General features: G+C 39.2%; 1 protein-coding gene across 1 annotated transcript in view; it reads right to left on the minus strand.

The window, feature by feature from the left end:
* Nucleotides 1-21,621, minus strand: part of clstn2a (calsyntenin 2a) — a 101,636-nt gene extending 80,015 nt beyond the window's left edge. Inside the window, exons 1-3 of the mRNA XM_042497529.1 lie at nucleotides 21,609-21,621; nucleotides 21,346-21,468; nucleotides 20,987-20,993 (exon numbers count right to left, since the gene is read on the minus strand). Of these exons, the coding sequence (XP_042353463.1) occupies nucleotides 20,987-20,993; nucleotides 21,346-21,468; nucleotides 21,609-21,621 (143 nt within the window). The remainder of the gene's footprint in view (nucleotides 1-20,986; nucleotides 20,994-21,345; nucleotides 21,469-21,608) is intronic.
* Nucleotides 21,622-26,355: the final 4,734 nt, after the last annotated feature.

Raw genomic sequence — 26,355 nt, forward strand, 5'->3', positions numbered from 1 at the left:
TTTAGAGCCATCTGAAGGCAGCAAGTGTCTGCATCATCTAAGTCTCTAATTGGAATGATGTTTGTGCTCTGCCACGCTACCATTAAACACAGCAACTCTTCTGGTTAAAGTTTGTGCAACCAGTATCAGACAGACATCCTTGCTTATATGCACATTAAACGCATCATTATGATTAATTAGTCGACAGGAGTGTTGGAAAGGCATTGAAAACTGTTGACACAGTTCAATGAAAAATGGTAGATCAATTAAACTTCTTTGTGTGCTAATAAGTCCCTTAGGACTGTCCGTTCCTGGCGTCTGCATCGAAAACACCGGGTAAACGGGGGGAAACGGCTGCGTGCGCCATCTTTTAATGAGTCTGACCTTGAGCTCTGCATCATTAATTACAATACAGGTCGACGTGTGGCTCTGATGAGCAACACGATGTGATAAGAGACTGTAAGGGTTCGATTCTATGATAGAGTTTCCAGAAACAAAAGAGTGTGACTTTTAAAATCAAATTCATTTGTGGATGTTTACGAGGATGACATTTATGTACGATATGAAGATTAGGCTGGCAACTATCTTGCTTTTAAATTTGTTTCTGTAATGTTTCTGCAGTTTTAATGTATTTTATAAAAATGTGAATAGTGAAGAAGAATTTAATTTATTCATCCTTTTTTATTTGACCTCTCTCTCCCTCTCACTTTCTGTCTCTGTCCCTGTCCTCTCTCTCTAACAAGATACATAATCTCAAGGTCTCTTAGGCTGAAGCATCATTGAATAAAAAGGCTGTTTGCCTCTTTCACCTTAACAGAAAACTGCAAGAAATCTATCAAATTTAAACCGCATTTTTCAAATTGGGTGTGTGACCCTATGTCTAAGCATGGTTCATCATTTGGAAAGTGGCGGTTTTATACAATGACAAAACAACTTTTAAAAAAATCCATCTTTAAAGACTACATTTGTATTTGTTTCACTTGCCTTTGGCTTGAATACCAATGAGTTTGTACACTATTACAACCAAAGTGCTCCTCCAAACATCTAATGATTTGAGATATAACTCAAAGCTTGATTAACTGAATACTGTGAGGACTCAAATAAACAGGTGATTTTTTGATACAAAGAATGCACTTTGTACAAAGAATTCAATAATGTTGTATTCAGATCTATGTGGTTAAGTTTCACTTATTAAATTAGCCTACAGCTCTAATGAATCTTTAACATTTTTAGTGATGGTATCATAGGGGTTATGTTAATCACTTGCATTACAATGACAGGTGTAATAGTTGAGTGCAAATGTGCTGCACTTAACTAAGCATATTCAATATCTAGTCATTTATTTTCAGTATATTATAAGTATATTAAAACGTAGGTGTGAGTTTGGGTAGTACTGAAAATGTAAGAGCTGAAGCGAATAAATACGAAACATGGATAAGTGCATCATTTCGGCAAGATACGGACAAAACAAAGCACTCTGTGTTTCTGTGGTACTAAAATTAGCTAAAAACTACTGGGACTTTTTCTTTGCTTTTATTCCTTTATTAGATAGGACAGCTTTAGTGTGAAAGGGGAGCAGAGAGGGGACGACTTGCAGCACGCTGGCTCTACTGGGTGGGCACCACACTATGTGGACTTTTAATGATATTACTGCACCAAATGATTACTTGCATTATGATAATTATCTTTTTATTTTAAGTTTTCAGGAATGTTATATTTAAATAAGCAAACCATTATCTGAACCATTATCTGATCTAATATGCAGAACAGATAACACAACAGATATCTGAAATTTAGATAAATCCAAGTCTAAAATTATGTTTCAATTTGTTGACAAATTAATAATAAAACGTTTTCACAGAGGTGATTTTGGACATATTTTATTAGGATTGGGCAGGCAAAACGATTCTTTTCTGAAATGCCCCTGGTGTGGTATGACCACACGAGCGTGTGGAGGATGAAAAAAAAAAAATTGTGGCAGCCAGACTGCAAAGAGCTACAGCCTGTGGAATTATCACTCTTGTCAATTATGACATAAAACAGACAATAAAACGGGTTTTTCAGCAATTATGAATCACCACAACCACAAGAGGTCCTTGAGCACACATTCAATAAAGTGCACACAAAATATGAAGCTGATCCCCTCGAGGCCTATGCCTGGCAGAGATTTTTTTAAATCAATCTTTGCCATGTTTTTAGGAATAAAAATGATATATTTATCAGGCTATGAATGATATATGACTACACCTCTCTGTAAAAATGTTCAAAAATATAGACAGGATTTAAACTGGAGTCTAGTATATAGAAGTGCTACTGAAGTGGAGATTTCTGGCTCAAAACACTAATTTTAGAAAACGTCCTTTAACAATATGTATTTTAAAATCCCATATTTTTTCCACACAAAAAATAGCTGAATAGGGTAAAAAAAAATTAACTAATAGCTAACCCTATTTCTTTCGTAAGGGCTGTTTTTTCCCGCTCACAACCATGGCCCACCAATTCCTGGCAATTGTATCATCTTGGCTGCCATAGATTGTACAATTGGCATAAAATATCAACTGTAACCAGAGAAAAAAAAGCCACAAACAGCTTCAATTAACTTCTGTCAGGGAGCACTGTCCTCCTGTTTACTTTGCGTAATTTGGATGAAGACAATGATGAGAGAGGAGGGGGAGTTAAAAGGCTTACACAGTGCCTGAGATAAATATGAATGGAAATGATGAGACAAAGGTGATGGAACAACAAAGGTCTGAGTCAGCTGCAATGACGGCGAGACGGGGTGCAAGTTAAAAGGGTGGAGGGGTCAGGGATTATGGAGGATAAAGTTAGTCTGTGTGACTCTGGTGTCGTACATAGGTCCAAAAGCCAGATTATCCTATTTTATGCTCACATGAGCAAGGCAAATGGAGCGAAGAAGATATGCAAATTGCTGTCTAATTGGCCTGTCAGGATACTGAAGCCCTGTCAACCCACTGTCAGAGAGAGAGCAAGCGCGAGCCAGAGAACACAGAGAATTACTGGATTAGTTTCAGCTGCCATTCACTGCACATTTCATTAAGTAATTTCAGCTCACATCAGTACCATGGGTCAGTGCTCTATCCTTGAGAGCAGGTTCTTTCAGTCTGCATTTCGAGGAAATAGAGAGACGGCACATCTCATCACCGCTCTACCTTCCACCTCATGTCTTTCTCCCACAACCAAAAACACAGACTTTGCCAGTAAACAAGTTTTCACTGGCTTCCCTTGATTTGAATGCAGAGGATGTGACAAAAAACTACTATGAAACAAAATATTGAAACTGGGATAAATCTGTGTAAATAAAAAAAGTGCTATTTTTAAATCACACTTCAAATTCAGGTCAATTTATTTGTATTTTTTTTTATTACAAATTATTCATCTACTTTTTAGGGGGAGTATGACTTGACTTCTTATGCCCTCTCTTGTACAGATCTCCTTTTTTTCGGTAGCCATTTTATTATTATTATTATTATTATTATTATTATTTTATTTTATTTTTTTATTTTGGCACCAGTCTTATTTGATATGTTAACCTGCCATGTACTGAGCCATTCAAAATCATTAAAATTTTGAATTATGCACTGATACATCATTCTGTATGGCTATTGTTTTGGTACATTGTAAAATTTGCTATATGCACGCTGCCCCAGAGCTTGAACATAAAAGTAGGCGCACCACTTGAAAAATGTGATTGATATATATAGGCATGAAATTAAACCTTTTCAATTAATAAAACAAGCTGCCATGGACAGAAGTAGGCCTATCATGATAACAACTTTATATTGTCCCAGAAATAATTGCAAAAATATTATTATCTCTGCCAGGCTTAAGCCTAGAGGGGTTATGCGTTTGATGACGTGTGTGCAAGAGTGTGTGTGCATGTGCGTATCAGTCCACAGCTAATGTACTACTGGACCTTTCAGAAGCTGGAATTTTAATTTTGTTAAGGGTGGCTGTGATCAGCCTGAGTGGCCGCTTGGTCACCTGGTAGAGATCTAAATTCTACTGAGTGCCCTTTTCTAGGCTCCTACGTCATTGTGCTGTCATTCACAGACAAAGTGAAAAAAGTCCAGTGATGAGTGACATGGATCTAGATTTGTGGTTGTGTTTTAGTTATCAAAGTACATTCACCCTCATAATTAAATTATGTCTATATGCCAGATATAGTGCCTCCATCTGTTAAGTGCAGTTCTATCAAAAATAGAGGAGGCCTGTATTTTCATTAGCTTCTGAAATGCGCGCTTTACTGAGTGCACTTTTCTAGTTGTCTTTTTAAAAGCATTTTATGCCACTTAGGATGTTTGCATGCACAGTTTAGTCGAGCTATGGTCGCAGCTCAATCAGGCTATTTATTTGGACTACTGTACTTGCCCTAATATACAAGCATCGGGGAGACTCGATTTATTGACTGAAGTATGTCCAACCCCTCCACAGCAGGTGGAGATACGCCCACTTTCAGCTAGTTGCTAAAGACCTACATTATAATCAGAGCACACACGCTGCCTCGCCTCACCTGTCAAGGAACCTCAGTGGTTTGTAACATCATGCGTGGAGACTGCTGCCTTCCTCATGGACATCTTTCACTAAATACTCCGTCTGAAGATAACAAAACCCGGACTGAAACTTACCGTGCTGAATCCAGCGCAGCAGCCCGGTCTCTGGGCCCTCCGTGGTAAGTTTCTCTACAGACTCCTGTACTGGATATTCTTCGTGTAAGTCATCTCCCTGGGTCGTTCTGTCCGTCCTCCGCTTTGCTGGTTCTTGCCTCTTTTCCAGCTCACTGACATGCTACTGTGTATCCGGTGAACACTCCTGGGCCTCATGGCGTTCCTCCTTTTGAACTCCGCGCCTGCTGATCCAGCCACTAGCTCCAAGCTAGTGTCCTCCTCCCCGCTCCCCAGCCGGATCCCACAGCCGCCGTTTTCCATCGTGCTTCCGCTTTTCACTTCCACCGCGGATGCAAAACTCTTCCACAACCACGCAGACCTCCATTCCTGTCATCACAGATGCTCCAGCCGTTTATTTTACTACAATTTCTGGTCCCCAAACACAATTCCCTCTCTGTGGCCTTGCCGCTCCCGCAACTTCCCACGACGTCATCACAACAAACAGCACGCGAGACAACCTAGCCCCAATCTCGATTTCAAATACATCCACGCCCAATCTCCGTTCAGTTCCGCGTTATCCACAACCAATCAGAAAGCACTCACCTAAAACTCGCCCTTCTTAACACCTGTTCCCTCAGCGATAAAAGCTTCGTTTTAAGCCAACTCATCACAGACAATAACTTAGATTTCCTTTGTCTTACTGAAACCTGGCATAAACCACTGGACTATTTTACACTTAACCAAACCACGCCCACAGGATACTCGCCCATCACCATTTCTCCTGCTCACTCATTCCAACATCGCTATCATCTACCGGCTCCACAACCCCATCCCCTCATTTCTCTCTGACTTCTCCAACTTTGTCACCCAGTTATCCGCCCTATCACCCTCTGTCCTCCTCTTTGGAGACTTTAACCTTCACATTGACAACACAAATTTAAAATCTGCCACCAACCTCCTGGACCTGCTACAATCCCTCAACGTCACTCAACATGTCAACTTCCCTATATAATCAAACAGCGCTGAGCAAACTCTGGCTTCACTGATTGGTTTTAAGCCACCTAAAAAAATCTGTGTCAGTTTAAGTGTGATCTATGCTATATTTAGAATATTTTCACTGCTTTACCTTGCCATAAAACAGCCCTTCCCAGCAGGGATTTGAAGCAGTTAAATCAAAAACACCAGACTCTGTTGAGAAAAAGTCATTTTACTTCACTGAACGGAGTAGTTGCTGGTCTACCTCTGCCTCTGTTGTGGAAGGTAAAGAGGAACAAATATTCAAATATAGTGTCCACTTAAACTGGTATTGATTTTTTAAGGCAGCTAAAATATGTTTTGCTGTGTCCCTTACCTAAGCCAAAATTAAAAACACAAGTCCCTCCTCAGTGCTTACATTTTTTTTTAAATGCCTGACCTGTTTTGCAGCATCCTCCCCCCCTCACACCTGACAAACAGCCCCTATCCGTAAACACTGAGGGAGGCTGGAATGGGGACTAGGAGCACACGCAGATCACCTAATCCAGTTAAAGTCTAACTAAGGCGTTTACATGAAGGAATAGCTCGACTTCCAATCGAATTATCTTGGTGTTTTAGTCTTTCCAGAAATTCAATTTAGTCCCATTTCAGTCAGACTGACATGTTAACGTGTTTTAAAAGTCCAGTTGTAGTCGGACGAACAAAATAATTTCACTTTTTCTGACATTGTGTAAATGTACTGACTGATACATTAATAATATAGCATAAAACTGTAAGTAAAATCTTTCAAAGAGCAGTGAACTTTTAATTCTCCAGAATATTCAGACATTGGAATTAATTAAATATCCTAAATAAATAAAAGATAAGGTGGTGTGTGCATGTGTGTGTAGCTCAGTCCCACCCACATTAAAAGTCTGGCAGACAGAGGACGAGAGGACAGAAGCAGTGCAACCAGAAGTGACAGCAAAACGTGTCTCAGCAATCTTCATTCGGCTTAGGAGCTGCGTCCAAATCTTATAAGGGTTGGGAAAACCCTGCTGATAATTTTGGCATCATGTTGGCTAAAATGTTGAGGACATTCTTATGTAAACATGCATCTAAGCAATAGGGGAATATGCGATAGGTGGACATTTTTTCTAACACTGATATGTTGATAAAGTAATTTTTGTGACAGGCTCAGAAGGTAGACCACATTTTCAGGGGATTCACTATTATCTCACTGACACACACAAGCACACATCAACACACTCACACAGACTTAGCTCATCACCAGTGGACATATACACACACATAAAAAAAAAAAAAGAGAGGATTGGAGAAATTGAAAATCATCACATGGTGTCAAGAAACGAAAGACAGATCCAGTGCAGAATAGAAAAAGGGGGTAATAGGGTAATAAGGGACAGGACTGGGTCCTGTGGAAAATCAATCAGAGGCTAAGAGGTTGTTTGACGCTGTGAGCAACTTGACAATGCATTGATGACAGAGCTCCAGTGGAGCATTACTGGACAAGTAATTACTCCGACCATCTTATATGGATCCAATTAGCTCGCCTGAACAGCGGAGAGGCACGGTGACTCCTATCATATAAATGGGTTTCCCCTGTTTGTCAGTGCGTTCCAGAAAACGCTAACAAATTGTTAGTGTTTCTTTTCAGAGACAGGAGCTGGCTTAATTTCTTATTTGACATTTCTCATTATATGCAGGTTATTTTGGATAAGTTCCTCTGATCATTTGACAGCCGGTTGGATGATTACATGAATCTATTATAGTAAAACCAGATATGTGCAATTTCTCCCAGATAGTTGTTTTTTTTTTCCTTTGGCGTTTAAATTGCCTTGTTACTTATCCTGTAGTTTTAGTGAAACACAACAAGGATGCAATCAGCCTCAGTTGAGAGCAGCTCAACTCAATAACACCGAATGCAAGATAACATAGGAAACATATTCACTAAGTCATATATTCCATCTGTCCAATATACTGAATACAAAGTATAAACTAATTAATTCCACCTTTGTATAAACTCAAAATTACATTGAGGCAAAGACGTCATTAGCAAGATAAAATATATTAAAATTAGATTATTAAAACCTATAGATCATAAAAAAGCCAAATTAGAAATTAATAACACCTTAAGAGCAATTAAAATTTAAAGCAACGATATTAAGTACAGCAGGAACAGCTGGAAGTGAAATTAGATGACATTAAAAAAATTAAATTGCCCTAAGCACAGAAATATGATAAGCACTTTGTTCTAGGTTGCAGGTGTATGATAAGAAAAAACGGATTTTCCCAGCTCAGTTAAAACAGCCGGCACCCGCAGTTGTAATCCAGTCATTTCTATAAGGGCCCACATTAAAGGAAAGAAAGCAAAAAAGTAATGTAAGGGGACAGAAAAACAACGAGGGCCTTACAAAAAATAAAACCCGGTGTCTGATATGCCTTACAGAGGGGGAGGGCCACCCAACAATGATGAGTACTTTAATCATCACAAATTAATCTTATTGCAATATAATAAACAGCATCCAAAGGCTTCAGATGTACACCTGACACATGCATATATAAAATGTCAACACAATCCCACAGGATAGGACAGTTGCTTTAATAGGGGTCCTACAATGAAAGCACTTTTTATTTTATTCCTATAGAAGAAACTGATGTTGGTCATTATTGTGCTCACCACTTTCGTCACATGGTGTTCAAAAGTACCTTCCAACTGTACCAAATTCCAAGATACTTGTACTCTATGACTCGTTCAATATTTGAACAAGTAGAGTTAATGTGATTGTCATATTCAACATTTCTGTCTCCAATAAAAAAATATTTAGTTTTATCAGCACTAAGAATTATTTTATGACTTAGTGCAACTTATTCCATTGCCTAATCTTATGCATTGCTTTTTAAATTTGCTGCTGTTTTATATCTTCTCTTAGTTTTTGCCTTGTTTTTAATGTTTTAAATCTACTGTCCCTACACCATGTCTGTAGCACTTTGAGATTTTGCTAAATGTAAAATGCGTTATAAATAAAAACTCTTATTATTATTAACTTGTAGATCAGCAAAGCAGAGATGAGAAGATTTAAGAGTAGAATATTTAAAGCAGAATAGTTCACAGTGACAGTAGAGAAACTGGAAGCCTCTAAAGCCTGATGACAACTGAATGCTACGAGCTGAATGAAACAACAAGTTCAACATTTATAGAAGTAATATACAAAGAGCAAACACGCTCAGACAAAAAACACAACACAACACAACACCTGCAGGCAAGAAGTTGTTTAGTCAGATAATTTAAAAAGGGTACCACATGATGTAACCTCTCTATACAAGGAAAACACAAATGTCTGATTAACTTTGTTGCTGCATCTCTTTCTAGGGGTGATTAGCTCACCCTTGCAGATAATTATCTATATTATACAATGGTCCACAATCCAATACAAAACTCATAATGGAGAAATTTGCAAAGATAAGATTCAAAGCTGGTCCAATAAAATTCAGATGTGACCTTAGATAACTTCAGCACAGACTTAATAAGATTTGCCCTTTTTTTTTAAACTTGTTCGTGATTTAAGAGCTCAAATGGACAGACGTACCTTTTTTCCAACATGCATTAATTCATCTTTCTACCTCTTCTGTTTTCAGTTACTGAGTTACAATATCCTCACTTTTAGTTCCTGCCCTAGTTCAGTAAATATTTCAACTGCTTGAAACAGAAATGTGGAAGTCCAGGTGCTGAATTGAACACTGACTTTCCTCTCTTGGATATATTCTCGTTAGCCTCGACTACATTAAAACATTGTCAACCGCAGCTAATAAAGCTTATGAGGACTCCATTGACCTGAAGTCATCACTTAATTAACAACTGCAGCACTACAACAAAGGAAATCATTATCTAGATATTATTCATCACATACTCCCCTGTGTTTTCCCAAAACACTCAGGTAGGCTCAGAGAGTAGGGCAGATTGTCTGCCACTCAAAAGATTGCCGTTTCGATCCTCGGCTCCTCCACATCGCATGCTGAAGTATCTTGGACGACACCAAACCCCAAACTGCTCCTGATGACGGTACCTTTTGGTGTGTGAGTGCGTATGAATGTTTAACCTAAGAGCAGGTAGCAGCTTGGATGGTAGTCCCAGCCACTAGTGTGTGATTGTGTGTAAATAGGTGAAGGTGACATGTAACGTTGGAGCACTTTGAGTGGCCGGAAGACTACAAAGGTGCTGTGCAAATCCGTAAACTATTCTTCATCCACTGCCCTGTCCCTTAATACCTAAACTTTGTTTCTTTAAACCATTAAAAGCTGAATAAATACCAGGACAAGGACAATCATTTGGAGAAAGTAATGGAGCAAAAACCAATTTGAAGATCTCCCTGCAGGGAGGAAGACTGCTAACCATCATGGGGCCAATCGTGCAGGTGAGATACGAGGTCAGGCAATAGCAGAATCAATAAAATTTGACAAACATGATGGTTTTTTGCTTTGTAATTAGAGGATGTTATTGTCCTAGGAACGTGACTGCGCAAAGAAGTTCAACTGAGGATCTAGTGTGAAGGAGGAAGAGGAAGAGGGAGAAAGTGGGGGAGAGGGGGAAACCAGAAGAAGGATTGAGATGACTGGGGTAGAAAAAAGGGGAATGTATCTGTCCTGCTGGGAGCAAACACAGAGAAATGGGTGTGGAGGCGTAGCGCTGAACCTCATGTCCTAAGGCAAGGAGGAGATATCAATACACGCACTCTGACAGCTCACTGAGAGCCAGTCTCCTGCTCTGAACGGAAAAAAATGGAGGGAGTGTAAGGAGAAAAGGCTTACACAGACAAAAACTGTACTACACCTTTAAAACCACAGCGGACTTGTTTCTGGGCCTGGTAAAAGTTTTAAAAGTGTTGTATCCATTTTTCTGAACAGCTAACATCCATAGCATTGAAAGAAGTGGGACACACACAAACACAGAAAGAGCATGAAGAAAATATTATAGCATGGTGTAGTATTATTCCAAACTGAGTAAAAATAATATAATGCCCCCACGAGGGACTGATGTTGATGATGTTTCTTTACTCTTTAGAGGAGTATTAATACTAACTGCACCAAATGTAAACTGGTACTGATTATGTAATGGTAATACTGGATGTATATAGTTGCCCAAGTTACCACATCCTATTATCCTTAAATTATTAGCATATTTTATGTTAGAAATATTTCACTTATAACAAAATAATAATCACTGGGTTGTTGGTTGTTTTTTAACCACTTGGGGATGTGGAAGAAACTTTGAACACAACATTAATATATAGGCCTAGCTTTTTTTTTGGTACGCATCCTGCATCTGTGGTGCATTAAAATCTGAAAGGACACAGTAAACTCAATATAGACACATCTGGGGAGCTGCTCCCTATTATTTTCCCCGATAAAAGAGTGCCCAAGGAAGGACGTTTTTCTGAAACTTATTTCACCCTTGTTCCCTCATCAAAAAGCCTATGGGATTTTCCCTTGAACTTTGGATTATGGCAGAAAATAAGCTCTTTGGCAAACAAATATTTATAAGACTTACATGTTTTGTTAATCAAGATAATTGCCACAAGTGAACACCACTTTAAGGATTTTTGAAGCCTGAATGCAGCTGCCAGAAGGGAAAAGCTAATGCTAGCCTAAAACGAACTACACTACAGTCGCGTCACCACTGTGAGGTTGTAAAGTTGTGTTCAGCTTATTGACGATCTGTAGTCTTATTAAGGCACTTGTTAGCAACTGCCTTTTTTAAGACACTTAAAAAGCTTCAAAAAAGCTTTCACATGAACAGATAGGAAGAAACAAATGTCTGATATTCCCTTTTCTTTTAGCTGTTTTGACCTCCAAAAACTACTGAGAGTCACATCTGGCTCTTCAGCTGCTAAATGCTTCTCTGTGCTCACCCGCTAGTCACTAACTTTGCCTGTATGCCGTTTGGTGCTGAGCAGGTAGAGTATAATTAGAGTACCAAAGCTTTTCACTGAAAGCAGCTGGCTACTGTGGCTGGAAACATGGTTGATGAGAGTCATGAGACTGAACCAAAACCAAAAGAAAAAGCTTTGTAGAGCTGAAGCTGCAGAGTCAGGTGCTTACTCATTGTGAGATCATCACTACCGGCATAGTAATTTAAGCCATTACTAATACAGATATATAGATTAGTGCTTTTAATGTGACCACAGTCCAGTATTCATACATAATGTACCCATAAATCAGGTTGCTTCATATATAACCTCTGCTCTCAGCCAAGGATGCACTTTTTAAGGGGGCTTAGACTTTGTCACGTCAACAATAAAATCAAGTTTTTATTTTATCAAACAGTCATAGAGGGTGTGATCCGTTTTGGCATTCAGGTATGGTATGGCAACCTGCCAGCACAGCCAAAGACTAAACTTGCACGTCTGACACAAACAGCCATGAAAATTGTCGGGAAAAAGGAACATCATTATCTTCAGCCTCTATATGAGGAATGTGTGCTTAGGGAGGCACAGAAGATACTGAACGACTCAACACACATCCTGAACCCTGATTTTCAGCTACTGCCTTCAGGCTGACTATTCAGGATGCCAAACTGATTAAACTGGTTAAAAAAACAGTAATTCATTCCATTTTCCATCAAGATAATCAACAGTAATAAGTCACACATTAGGGACCCTATTACTGCAAAGTGACTATTTATTTACTTTTTGAAATTGGCTATTTCTGTGTGGTTGTGTTATAATTTTGTTAATATTTACTAGCCTTATTTTATCTGGTTTTATTAAGTGAAGCTACTGTTTTTATTACTTTTACTATTTACTGAATTAATGAACTCTGGCACATCAAAGCTAGTGTTTATAATTACAACTATATGTGTGTGTCTATGTGGTATGATGCAGCAGCTCTGAGTCCAAAACAAATCTCCAAGTAGGACAAGTAAACCTCACCTCGCCTGACCTTACCAATGTTATAATGTGAGTATTACTTTCTTTAGGGTTTAGCGTTAACTGACAAAATTCAGCAAGATATTCATGCGGGTCTGCTGAAGTCGGCTGCAGTAGAGAGAATTCAGGTTAGCAGATAGGTGTCAACTCTCTAAAGAGCATACAGAATCTTTGATGTTCTGCAACCGTTTCATGTTGCAGACTTGCCTCACTATTACCTAACGACTAAGCACCCTCTGCAGAAATTTAGGAGCTACACAAAGGCAACGAGGATAGAAAGAAAGAGAGAAGCAGGCAAAGTGATATGTTCCTCTTCACCTCTGGGCAAACAGAAAGACACCTGCGTGGTTTGATCAGACTGTCCCTTCAATACTCTCGCTTATCCTTTGATGATCCATCACATCATCCCTCTCTATTCCCCCTCTATGTCTCTCTCTCTCTCACACACACATGCACACACACGCTGCCTATTTCCTGCTTCCACCTTTGTTTCTCTCTTTCATCCCTTTTTCAAACATTTTTTGTCTCTCTCTCCCTCCTTGTTCTGCTTCCTTTTTTGCCTCCACACCTTTGAAGTGTGTCATAGCTGCTGCTTTGTTGGGTTTAATTAGCACCTCTGCTTTTGTCACCTTGGTACAGCTCCACTCTCAGGTAGTCACTGTAGGTAGATTGGGATTTGGCAAAGTGAAACACACTATTGTTAGCATGTGAAGATGCTTAACAGCAACACAGCCAAAACTACAGCCATGATCTGGTGTAAAATTGCACTTAAAAGCAATTGAGCCGTTAGTTTCTCCTCTTTATTTACTCCAATCCTGCTCTTAATGTCCTTTCTCTCTCTTTAGATGATCCATCCTGCTGTTCCTGTACAGATGGAAAGGTATTTTGGGTTGTTATTGTCATGGTTTGTTTCAGTACAAAAGAATAAGACAGTGAGACTTTAAGAAAATGAGCATTAGGCAGTGATGAGAGCTTGTCTTTCCACCAGCAGTTTTAATTATGACTGGAGAAGGTTTTGGAGAGCTATCGGACCACTTCCTGTTTGTGTCTTCATTCCACCAGCTGGCAAGAAATGACATGATTGTTCCTGACAGACATGCAGGAATATTAAAACGTTTCCCTCACAATTATTCAACCGTCCATCATTGTGACTCATTAACAAGTCAGGTGTTGTAAATAATGCATGCTCACATAATTCAAGTAGCATTACAAAAAAATCCTGCTCGCCACTGACTTTGAACTTATGATAATAAGTCCTATGTTTTCAATATCATACTTCAAGAGATAAATAGATTTTGACTGTGTGTGTGTGTGTGTGTGTGGTAAAAATAGGATGAGTGGCATTGACAGAAATTTAAATAATGTCTATTTTTTCTTTGTTTATTTCAACAAAGTAAATGTGTGAATGTAAGAAACTTTCCACTGTCAAAAACTATAGAGTTTGGAATATATGTCAGTATCTTTGGCACAGCAGCCAAAGTTTGACTAAAGCAATATTATCTAATGTAAATATTATCTCATTAAAGCCATCAGTCAGTCATGACCAAGAGGTCATGAGTATAAAAGAGTATGAAAGAAATTCTGTTGAACAGGCACAGAAAAGGCTTCTCGAACATGCCTCTCTGCACAAAGAGTGATGAATGGATCAACTTTCACGGATATAATAAAGTGTTCTTGATAAAGTAAACATTGTGGATCATTTTACTTGTCCAGACTGTATTTGTTAGACTTCTCAGATATGTGAGAGCCTTCCTCAATCTCAACTTTGGCCTGATGCTGGATGAATTTTGATACAGGTACCTTGGAGAATTTTGTATCTACTGAGAAATGTTCATCATAATCAGAGGAAGCGATGCAGAAAAATAGATTTTAAAAAGATTGTCTTCTCACCAACAGATATGTTTTCCCAGCCAGAGTGTTTTATTAAAATTATGCTAATAGGCAGGCATTCAGAACGAGTCCAACCCTGTGATATAAAAACACAGGAAACCATGTCGTGGGGTGGGTTGAGATCCAAAATACAAGTCCAGTTTAAGTAACGATGCCAGATCATTGCTCAGCATTTTACACTATTAATACTATATAATAGTCTGAAACATACTTTAACAGCTGTATCTAATTTTATGACACTTTGGAGGCAAACAGTATACTCTGTGATGTGTATTACACCTTTCATGTTACAAAATAATCTACCAGGAATGCGTGCCTGAATGTATTTGATGAGACAGCATAGCTCCTTGTTGTGTTGCCGCAGAAGGGTTTTAACATTTAACTTGACAACCCACAATGGGCCCATTTATAAGAATGATGGGGTACAGTCTGTCTGAATTAAGTTTAAATTGTAATAAATACATTCCAAACATGTTAAAACTATGTTTTAAAAGTAGCAAGGTGTCACACAGTGAGAAAGGGTGCACAAATTATATTTTTCTATTCACATTGTAGCCCTATAAATCAGATATTAATCCTGAAGTGTCCAGAGATGCCCACACTAAGTGCCAAAAACTGCAGTTCATCGAATGTCCACTTGAGGCTGGCTCTAACAGAGTCAATCCCTATTTAGACCTATGTTCACCGCAAAAATAAACATTTTTACAACCTGGGACAAAAAATGGTTTTGGTCCCTATGGCTAATTTCAACAGTCATGACCAAAGTTTCACGTTTATGGGCATGGCCACTTAAGTGACATGCTGTCTGAAAGTCGTCCCTACCGGTCGCTGCAGTCTTTAATCTGCCCCTTGCTCCTCCACAGCTCCACCCTCTTGACCTGACTTTAAAAAAAAAAAAGAAGCATGGCAACAGCCAAACTGCTTAACTCTACCCTCTTGTACAAAACAGTTGAAGAGAAATGTGAGCTGAACTTTCCGGCTGTCACAGAATTGGCCCTTCAGCCATTTCACTGGTGTCTGATAGGACAGGTATGCTTAAATTTTAATCAATACAGCTGTCTACTGGCCACATAATGGCTCACACTTTATGTAACTGCAGCCTAACACGTCTTTTTGAGCTCCAACTCTAGTGTCTAGCGCCCTAGAGGTATAAATGCAGTGACTGTGTATAAGGCAGGTCTGGGCCCACAGCCCACTGTGACTGAACACATGGTAGACACTGACTGCGGACTAAAGCTGAATTGCTGCTGCTCTGTGGCGTGCTGCTTTTACTTTTCAGCCTGTGTAAACAGGCAACCACACACACACACACACACACACACACACACACAATACAGCTACTGTAGATAAACAATTTATTAGCTTCTATTTAAGAGATAAAATGATTTATGATCATGATAATGATGATCAGCTAGAAACCGAACAAGCATTCATGCTCGAATCACAAGTCCTAGGGAATAAAAGACCCAAACTTTGGATTTACTGTAATAAATGCTGAGTATTACAGTTTACACAAACACATCACACCTGTGTGCACACACACACACACAATGTAAACCAACCAACGGGAATAATCAAACATGTTTTTTCATGGCAGCCGCCTGTGATGACCCGCTCTCATTTTCATTGTCCATCTGTCTCCACTATTTTTCTCTCAGCTACCCATTCTCTGTTTCTCTACAGTTTTTTCCAACTACTTTTGTTCCTTTACCCTGTGTGAGTTCTGCAGAGGAAACAATGTACCACAGTGCATTATTCTGGTACCATGATGAATGGGGAGTATCTGTGCCTGTTGACTGCGGCCTCGAGATAAAGAATAAGCAAATGAAACTGCCTGCCTGCCTCGCAGCACCCTAGAGTCCACTGCCACCATTCCTCATGCTAATTTGATTGAGAACGCTCGATCAGCACATACTCCTCGACCCACACACCTTTGCTCCGAGGGAGGTGTTGAGAAAGGGGGGCAGAGGATAGAGGGTGCCATCATGGCATGCAGTAATAACAATTTATCTCCAGGATGCCTGTCTCAGCATATAATGTTCAAGTTAGGCCCACTGTGGGTAGTTTACATCAAAGTGAAATGTGGTGCCGCAGGAGAGGGCAAGACAGAACGAGAGACAGGAAGGAAACGAGAAACGGGATATATAGGTAAAAAGGTGAGGTGAGGTGAGAAGTGAAGATGAGGGGATATATATATGAGGCATTCAGAGAAGCACTCGTGATAGAGGGCCATGGTATGGGAGAGGGAATAAAGAATGACGAGAGAAAAGTACAAGAGAGGAGAACAGGCGAGTGCTTTACAATCCTGGTCCATGTTCCCACACTGCAATTAATGTGGAGCCAGAAGGACAGCCTACTCTTTTCTGCAGTAAAACAAAACCAGGATTGATGAGAGTGTCTGTAATGTGTAAGTGACTGCCTGGATATGGGCTCGCTAGGAGCAAAGTGTCGAGATGGAGAGAGAAGAGGAGGAAGGATAGCTGGGTTGAGAACGAAGGAATGTGGCACTTGGTGGAGGCACAAACGGAGGCACAGATTGGGATAAAGATTTTAGAGAATAGTTAGAGTCCAGGAAGAGGAGGGGGAGGAGGGGTGTGTGTGCAAAACACAGGGAGAGCTGTAGCAGGAGACAATTGCAAAGGGAGATAAATTGGGACAGAGCTGCTCTTTTGATGGCCATTTTTTTCAGAGTCTCCTTGGTAGCGATTGTATGGGTTTCATTCATTAGACCGCATGCAATGAAAAACAAGGAGAGAAATATCACCAGTCAGCAGCCTGTGCACAGCGCTGCTTTTTCCTCTCGGGCAATATTTCACCCGATGTGACCTTCTCAAGTCAACAAACCAAGTGTTAATCATGGAGAAAAACAATCAAAATGAATTTCCTTCTTTGTCTGGCTGCTCGTTGCGGTGTAATTAAACCGTCACTGCGTCGCGGATTTTGGTTGCTAGGGAAAGCTATGTACAGTAAATTACTGTAAGTTGGTGCTTGATTACAGAAGAACAATGTCAGTGAGGAGTAACTCCAGCATCTCCACTTTTAAGATATGAATAAAACATAAAGGAAGTTGCTGTTTTTGCATCGCATATTCAGTATTTTTTTTCATGTTTGGAATAACTATATTCGTGCATCATTAAATCTTCATATACAGTCACATATTCCACAGTATTTGGGTTACACCGTACAGTAAATGTACACTGCAGGGATCTTTAAAGCCCCGTGAGGAAAAGCAAAATAAAAGAGCCTTTAACATGGATCCAGGCTTTTCCACGCTCCTCAAGGTCAGCTATATTTACCCATTATTTACAGAACAGCTCACACGTTACACTGAAAAACACTAAATTATGACTGTGGCATTAGAACAAAAACACATAAAAAAAGGGAAACAGAGGGAGAAAAATAGCTGAGTATCAGTTTTCCATGGTTGTCAGCGCAGGGATTAATAGGAGCTATTTCGCCATAATGAGCTGTTAAGCGTTAGCTGCCAAAAAGCCTCTTCGTTTGCCTTTGAGTCTCAGAATACTTTGTCCAATTATAATAGCTCTCTCTGTCTCTCTCCTTCCTGTCACTGTCAGCTCTGCTGTACCTGCGTGACGGCTGTCTGATTCCAGCTCTTGTTAGACAACATAATCAGCACCCGAAACAATCAACTGGAGATGAGGTTTATAATAATGTCGTACTGTTATTATTAAACGTGTATTTGTTCTGTGACTCAACCAGACAACTTGCAGTGAGCACTACGCTGCCAGCACCTGGTTCAGTGGAAGACCATTCTGAGCTGTGCTGTATATTTGCATCAAACATGAGAAGCAGTAAAAAGATAAAACAAACAACTGTTGTCCTGAAGTTGTTTTTCATCGACTTCTCGGGGACTTTTTTACTGTCCTTCTAGGTGGTGAAAACCTGTTCTCAAAAAGATACACTGAGTTTTCCAAAGTGTCAGGAAATGCAGAGCATCTATAAACAAACAAATGCTGCTAAAGGGGACATCCAGTCAAGGCCCCCGCTTCTGCTATGTATAACATTATAGAATACATTTCTGAACAGATTTAGAGATTAATTTAGTCAGAACATATGTAATAAATGTATGGTGACCAGTACCAAATCAAAAACTACATCATAAAAGTGTAAGATGAGAATGTATGCTTACACATAGACAAAATAGACTAGTGTTGTTTTTTGTGTGGTGTAAATTTTTTTAAATAAAAACTGACTCTTAAAAAAAAATTGACTCTATCAATCTGTCCAGACTGTTTTGGTGTGAGACTAGAATATATCAACCATAGGACGCCTGCCTTCTCTAAAATAAAATGGACATAAATGGCACTCAGCTTGTGGTGCTCAAAGTACAAAAAACCCTAAATGAGTTTGAAAAATTCAATAGCAGTGTCACTTTCCAGAAATCACGCCCTGGGAACTCAAGATAATCCACAGACCTTGTTTTGAGCAGTTTCATGGAGATCTTATTTATTTCTACCAAACTACACCCGCCAACTGAATCACAGCGCAGAAAGAAGCGCAAATCTACTTACGGACAGGAGGCTCATGCTTTTGACAGCACAAAATACACACATTAATGGCATCCTCGTCCTTAGATAGCTTAGTGGTGAGCGAGCAGTAGATGGGCGCAGTGATACAATTGGCTTGTGTATAGTTTAGTGAAAAGAAAATAGTTCCTACATGAAACTGCTCATCTTATCTTGAACTTAACTTATCTTGAGTAACCGGGTCATGATTTCTGAAAAGAGACATTGCTGTTGAGTTTTTCAAATGTATTGTTTGGTGCTCTGAGCTGAGTGCTGTTTAGTCCCAGTATATTCAAAAGAAGGTAGAAACCTCTGTGGCTGATACCTCCAACACTCGGCAACTTAAACCAAAACAATTTAGACTTACAGATAGCACCACAAGTAAGAGTAAAAATATGTATTTTTAATTTTGGGGTGAACTCTCTTTAACATCATACACAAGCTAGTAAAACAGCTCCCTGCTGTCAAATAAAGATTTAGGCTAGAAAATGAGCATTGTCATCATGAAAAGCTGACATGGCTCAGCAATATATTCTTCCACCCCTGAGAACAATTTCTTGGTCAGGTTAAATGGAGCAATTCAGCAGCAAGAAAAAAAGGATGACACATGGCTTCAATTAGCAGCAGCCGTGAATAGATCCCTGTCAGGGGGAGTGAAGAAGATGTATCTAAACTCGACGCCTGACAACAAAGTTATGAAAATAAATGCATTTTCATAAATCGGAGTAAGCTTGAATCAGTCAGCTGTCTTTCCTCCACCCAGCTCAACACCCCGCTATTGTGCAAACTACCTTAAACTCTGGAAGAAAGTTTTTTGAATAGAAATTAAGGGGATAGTTTACATCTGTAAGTGGGGTTGTATGAGGAACTTATTTATAATCAGTGTATTACAGTGTATTTCAGTCAGCACACCCCCAGTTTGGAGAGGCAGACAGGTGTACAGACTCGAAAGCTAAGAAATGTACAATGTAAAATGTAAAAAGCAATGTAAAATATATTTCAGAAACCTGGAAAAATCAATATCAGAATAATCATGCACTATATTTAAAATATTTTCTCTTTCTCTTTTCCTTGCCCTCGGGCAGCCCTTTCCAATGCTGAATTGAAGCAAGTTAGAGTCCACAGACAAAAGCTGTAATTTAACATCACTGAACACAGGAGCTGCTGGTCTTCTGCTGCCTTGATCGGTTTATTTTTTAGTGTTACTGTGTGATGCTGCATTTCTAAAGGGTTAGTTCAGATTCACTAGATTCACACAATAACACAAACAAACTAACCAATAGAGGCAAAGATGGACCAGCAGCTTCTGTGTTCAGCAAGCTAAAATTGGTTTTTCTCGATGGAATCTGGTAGCTTTGACGAAAGCACAGATGGGTAACTGCAGCCGTTAACCACTTCAGAAAGAGCTGTCTATTATGAATATCTATCTTCAGTGCATTACAACTTTTGTTTCCAGGCTTTATTTGGAGAGTGAGTCAGCCAAGGACTTTCACAGGGATTTGTGCTGGTGTACTTTTGATTCATTAATGTTATGAAACTGTAGAGATAATGCTGTGCCTTTCTTTAGTTTTTGCTGTTTTTTTTCCAGTATTGTTTATTTGTATCAATGTTTTTAAAATTGAAAACTTAAAAACAAAAGAAAGGGCTGTTTGTTTGCAAGTTAAAGCAGTGAATATATTCTAAATATAGCACACACTAAAACTGATACTGATTATTTTAGGTGGGACTTTTTTAGTTGCCTTTATATGTTTTGTTGCTGTGCCCTCCAAAACAGTATATAGCTTAGCTTTCACGGAGGTACTCCTGTCTGCTTCTACAAGCTAGGGGTGTGCTGACTGAAATCTACCATGGGTAATACACTGACTATATATAAGTACCTCATACAACCCCACATGAAAAGATCCCAACTACATCTTTAAGTTAGAAGTGTTTGACATTCATGTATTACAACAATTATGAGGGTTCATTTTAATCATATAGGGACGGTGCAGCAACTCTGCAGACTAACCACAGTTTCAATAAACACAAAAACACTGAGTACACTACAGGAACAAACCCTTTTTACAAGCTCTCTATCTTGTGAATTTTTGAGCAAATCTATACAACAGCAAGAAAAAAGTGCTCTAAAAAAAACCTGTTGTTTTACACAGCTAAGGGTGATAAATGGAATCCAGTCTCCGTGACAAACAGTGAGCACAGACAACCATTGGATCATCTGTTTTTGTCTTGTGGTGTTAAGTTGCCACAGTTTCCTGCACACAGTACTGAAGCATCTTTGTCTCAGTGCCAATGTGTGTCTAAGACAGTGCACATGTGGGAGGATGTGTTCACTGTATCTGTTATAGTTTCTAAATGTGTGCGAATATTGTACAGTGGATGTCCTTTCTGTGTGTGTGTGTGTGTGTGTTTTTTTGTTTTTCCTACCAGCATAAGGGACCGGGGCATCCTTGTCTAGAGCCACCAGCGGAGGGTCCAGCAGCACCGTGTCCATGTTCTCTGTGATCACACCATGGTAAGATGTTTCTATCCACGGCTTGTGCTTGTTGACTGTGGGGGAGAAGGAAATGCACATTTCAGTTTACAGCACTACATTTCCATGCTTTGTTGTTTCTCACTGTATCTAAAATGTGAAGAGTCACTCCAAGAGGACTGAGGATGATGAAACAGAAGGCAAGGAAACCTCTAACTTTTTAAAACCATTATGTCGTGATCATGCCTGTGGTTTGTGATAGATCTCTGAGGTTTTTACAGATGACAGGAGGACTAACCGAAGTGTGAGGGGGAACACTGTGGGGAAAAAAATATCAATGTTTTCTATATAGCTTTACATCTACGATTGTCTCGCTCTAAAAATGACTCGGTGACTCTCTGTAGTGCTTTGTTAGAGAACACAAACAACACAATCCCTCAAGAAAAGAAACCTTTAACATTAGTATTCCCACTTGTTTTTTTTTCCCAGTTTGTGCACACAAAACAGATGAGTTAAAAATAACACATCTAGTGTTAACTATTAATAAACCAGCATATGTAGTTAAGGACAACATATTTTGTGTTTCTCACAACACAATTAGTGTGTTACCACATTCAACACATGCTGTGTGTAACACATATCAACACACAGATGTGTTAAAAAAAATTTAAAAAAACAAACAGAGATGCTCCTTCAGACTGTGCTGGGAAGATTACTTTTGAAATGTCAGAGGTTACAGACGACTAGTTAGCTTGTTGGAAATGTGATAAATAATGTAACTATTTAATTTTTTATCTTTTTTTTTTTTTACATTTCTGTAAACTGAGAATAATGTAGTGGGACATAAATAAATGTGCAGATGTACATTTTAAGTTGTTTTTTTTAAGGCAAGTGGAATAATAGTAAGAAACATTTAAGTTGCACACATCAAGGAAAGTACAAAAAGTGAGAAAAAAATAAGAAAACCAAATAAAACAAATAGGAGTGTAACTCCTTTAATTACTTTATCAAAAAAAATGTATCTTATGATCCAAAATGGCACCACAGATAGCACTCCTCGGTGCTTTTTCTGTCGTCATTTATTCAGTTTTCTACTATCCATTTCTGATAACATACACTAGGGAGGAACTTTCGAACATTGGCAATATTTCTTTTTACCCAAGCACATTTTTTTAGTGCAATATTTTTAGAAGAAGGAGCAGCAGCTCTCTATGGTATTAGCTGGAGTGCTCGTCAAACTGCGACAACGGGGATTTCAATCTGCACTCCCATCAATACATCTGGCGAACGTTCGCTCTCTGGCCAACAACATGGATGAGTTGCTGCTTCTCAACAGAGCAAGCATGGACTTTTTCAAATCTGTCACCCTGTGCTTTATTGAAATCTGGCTTGGTTTCATCTTCACATCTCAGACTCTTCACTTCATCTCCTGAGCTTCCAGCTATTATAAGCAAACTGCATCATGGAGCTATCTCATAAGATGAGAGTTGGGGGAATCTGCACCATTTGCACTACTGTCTGTCTGTTTACAAACATTACTGTGTTGTTAATAAATGTATACATATTGATACATAGTAATTAAGTGTACTTTCTTTGTTCTATTTTATTATCCTTGTTGTTCAGCTATATGTCTAATTTTTGTATGCGTATTCATAGCATAAAAGACCAGAGCCACATATGTGCCCACATATTTATCCAAAAAAACTGAGGTTGGTTATTACACTGAATTACCTTTTGATAACTATTCTAAAGACATGGTTTAACATGGGTAAAAACGCTGAAGGTTTGACATCGAGCATTTCGATGTTGACAGCATTTTCACAAATAGTAAACAAGTTTACACACTATAGAGTGATGTTAGAGCCCTTTATTGATGTCAGAAGGAAAATACTTTTTGTTTCCCGGCACTGAAATCGCGTTGCTGTCGGACAACATTGACTCCCGCCTTAGCCTGGTCGGCTGGTCGCAGGCATGGCAGACTCAGGTTGACGGGAGCATTGCACATGAATTTAATGGCAGACGAGAGGCGGTGCAATTTCAAACAAGACAACCAATAAAAGAATAACATTCAAAATTTGAGCGCATAACTTTGCGAAAATAAATGGAGCCTGTGTGGATGCAGAGACGGCTCCTTGTAAGTGACATATGCAAAGCAAGAGACTGAAAGTTATATCCTACATATAAGCTCTTTACTGAAAAGATTATTTAAATAACATAAACAGTAACTGTAGTGGATTTCAATTACAGTTACTTATAATTTAATTATGTAGGGCCATAACATGTAATCAATTATTCCCCACCTCTGCCACTATATACACTCCTTGTAAGACCTATCTGCTAGCCTGGAGAGGACAGCCATGTGTCTCTTCACCAATGGTTACACCGCCAGTTAAGGTTGATGGGCTCTTTACAACAAGTGCCAGAATCAAGGACTGAACCGAGTTTTTGCAGCAAAGCCTCAAACTTCGAAAACTTTGACTTACTTGGAAAAACAACGGCAGGCCAGAAAATCTTTGAAAACCTTCTTATATCTATAAACACAGAGTTCTGAGCTGTAATCTTTGCAGACGTTGTGAACTACAGAAACCACATCCAACTCTGTGTTTAGCTGTGTTTTGACCTCTACATCTTTACCCTTTCTCCATCACCATGCTTTTCAAGTGCACTCTAGTTGTTTCTTTTTCTCTCCTTCACTCTCTCTGTTCCTGCCTCTGTGCTTGTGTTTCGCAACACGGAGAATCAAACCACCCTGCCACAAATGTGGCTGAAAGGTCAGGAGGATGAGCCGGAGATTAAAACAAGCAGATCACCATCACACATAATTACTCACACTGTAAATTAAATTTCCTACCACTTTCTTGCAGCAGGCCCTCACATGTCCAGTAGATAGAAGAGATCAGTATACAAACTGCAACAACTACCATTTGTGTATATGCACTTTTGTGTAAACACACACACAAATATTCACATATCTCTAGTGTACAAGTGTCACTCTCCGCAGGGACCTGGGATGTCAGCTTGACCTTTCAATCCACTGAAGAGGAACGCTTTGTCTCATGCCAATGAGCAGATGACATGTCCAGCTGGCAGCGATTTAAAATGCATCAAACTGTTCCTAAAACCTTCTTGCACATTTTCATCTGTTTGGACAAATTTCAGTAGTTTTGTCCTACTATTCCATTTACTCGCAGCGTGTCACCACACTGAGTTGAGAGAACAGGGTCAAAGTAAAAGAAAAAGGAAAAGGAAACATGTCCGGTCAGTACAGAGGAAACATTTCTTTAAAGCAGTGACAAAATAAATAAACTTGGCTACTTATTAGTAACCGAGGACAAAAAACATTCAGTGGTTTATATTGATTTTATTGAAATAAAACACAATGGAAGAAATATTAACAAAATACAATGAGTGTGTCAGCGTATAAGTTGTCATTCGCACTTGCCTTCCACTCCTTCAGTTCACTGACAGAGACCTACTGATTATTTTAGATGGGACTCTCGCCCCGCTGAGACAGAGCAGAGAGCAGATTATAGGGAGAGAGAACCACAAGGGAAGACATTATTCATACAAGGAGTCTCATCTCATGCTCATGCAGGAGATAGAAAGCACTGCAGCAAACAGCATGACTCTGCTCTGCTGGAGAGTGGAGAGAAGGGAGCGGAGGTCTGTCTTAGAGTGGTGTTTAGGCATCTTTACACCTGGGGTGTTTTACTTGCAATCATGGAGAGTCGGTGCATTAAAGCGCACTGGTACACACACTTTTATAGAGCATTGTAGGTGAAGCTTCTCTCATTTGTGAAGGTAAAAATTTCCACCCAAAAGCAGACATGAAATGAAGTGAAACAATCTTATAAAGAGGCTCTTCAAAACCAAGGCAATATTGGACTGTGGTGCTGAGGTGACTATAAACAGACCAATAAAATGGGCATTATTCAAGCGAGTCTTTGTTTCTATGTGTTTGCACTAGATGTAGTAAATATCTTAATCCACTGTGCTCACATAGCATTTTATTCCCATTTAAAGATGTCTTCAGTGCATCTAAAAGCAGCCCTCAGCTACAGTGCAATTTACTCATGGATGGAGCAGGTTCAATTTCTGGCTCAAGGTCTTACATTTATCCCAAACAAATACAGTATTGGTGGTTGGGAAGCAGAGCTGTGACTCTTTAAAGGGAGGCTAATAGAGGAGCTCTTTTGTAGAAAGATCATACTCCAGACCATGGAAATGGGCCATTTCCAAAATGGCTTTCATGACATGTAGTGCTGTAAAGCCATTAGAGATGCATTTAAGGCATTCATCCTTGACATCCTTGTACTGAGCCATAGCAATGAAACAAAAATTGAGGTGAGCTTGCAATGGAAAAGGAAATACTCAGCCTGGAGCAGCTGCCTTAAAAAAGTCAGACCTGCTATGAAATGTAAGCAGTTTTCCATCAGATCATCTCTGAAACTGAAACTAAGAGTCTACTTCAGGCTAGTAGCTTTCTGAGGCTGTACTAAATGCTATACTCACAATGACTAACACGCTGATTTTTCAGCAGATATAAAACCAAAATATTTAACAAATTAAGAAACTGTCATGATGATGAGGCTAGAGGAAAAGCCACCAAAGTCATCACAATTCATCCTGTGGAGAACATAAATGTGTGTACCAAATATTATGCCATCCATCCAGTAGTTGTTGAGAAATTTCAGTTAATATCACAAATGTCAACTTTAGAGAAAAACATCAGGGGTGACCAGAGGATTAATATGTCTTTACAAAATTTTATAGCAATCCATCTGACAGTTGTTGAAATATTCAAGGTATCTTCATACAATGATTTGTATGATATCAAGGCTCAACAATTAGCAACCCCACAGGTAAGGTGAGGTTTAGGAAAAGAATCATGATTGGGCCTTGTAATTTTATGCACATAATGTAAAGATACATATTTACTGCAAGGTTACTTAGATAAAGTTTAG

This window comes from Plectropomus leopardus, chromosome 12, assembly GCF_008729295.1.
Source record: "Plectropomus leopardus isolate mb chromosome 12, YSFRI_Pleo_2.0, whole genome shotgun sequence".
In the NCBI taxonomy this organism is placed as follows: domain Eukaryota; kingdom Metazoa; phylum Chordata; class Actinopteri; order Perciformes; family Serranidae; genus Plectropomus; species Plectropomus leopardus.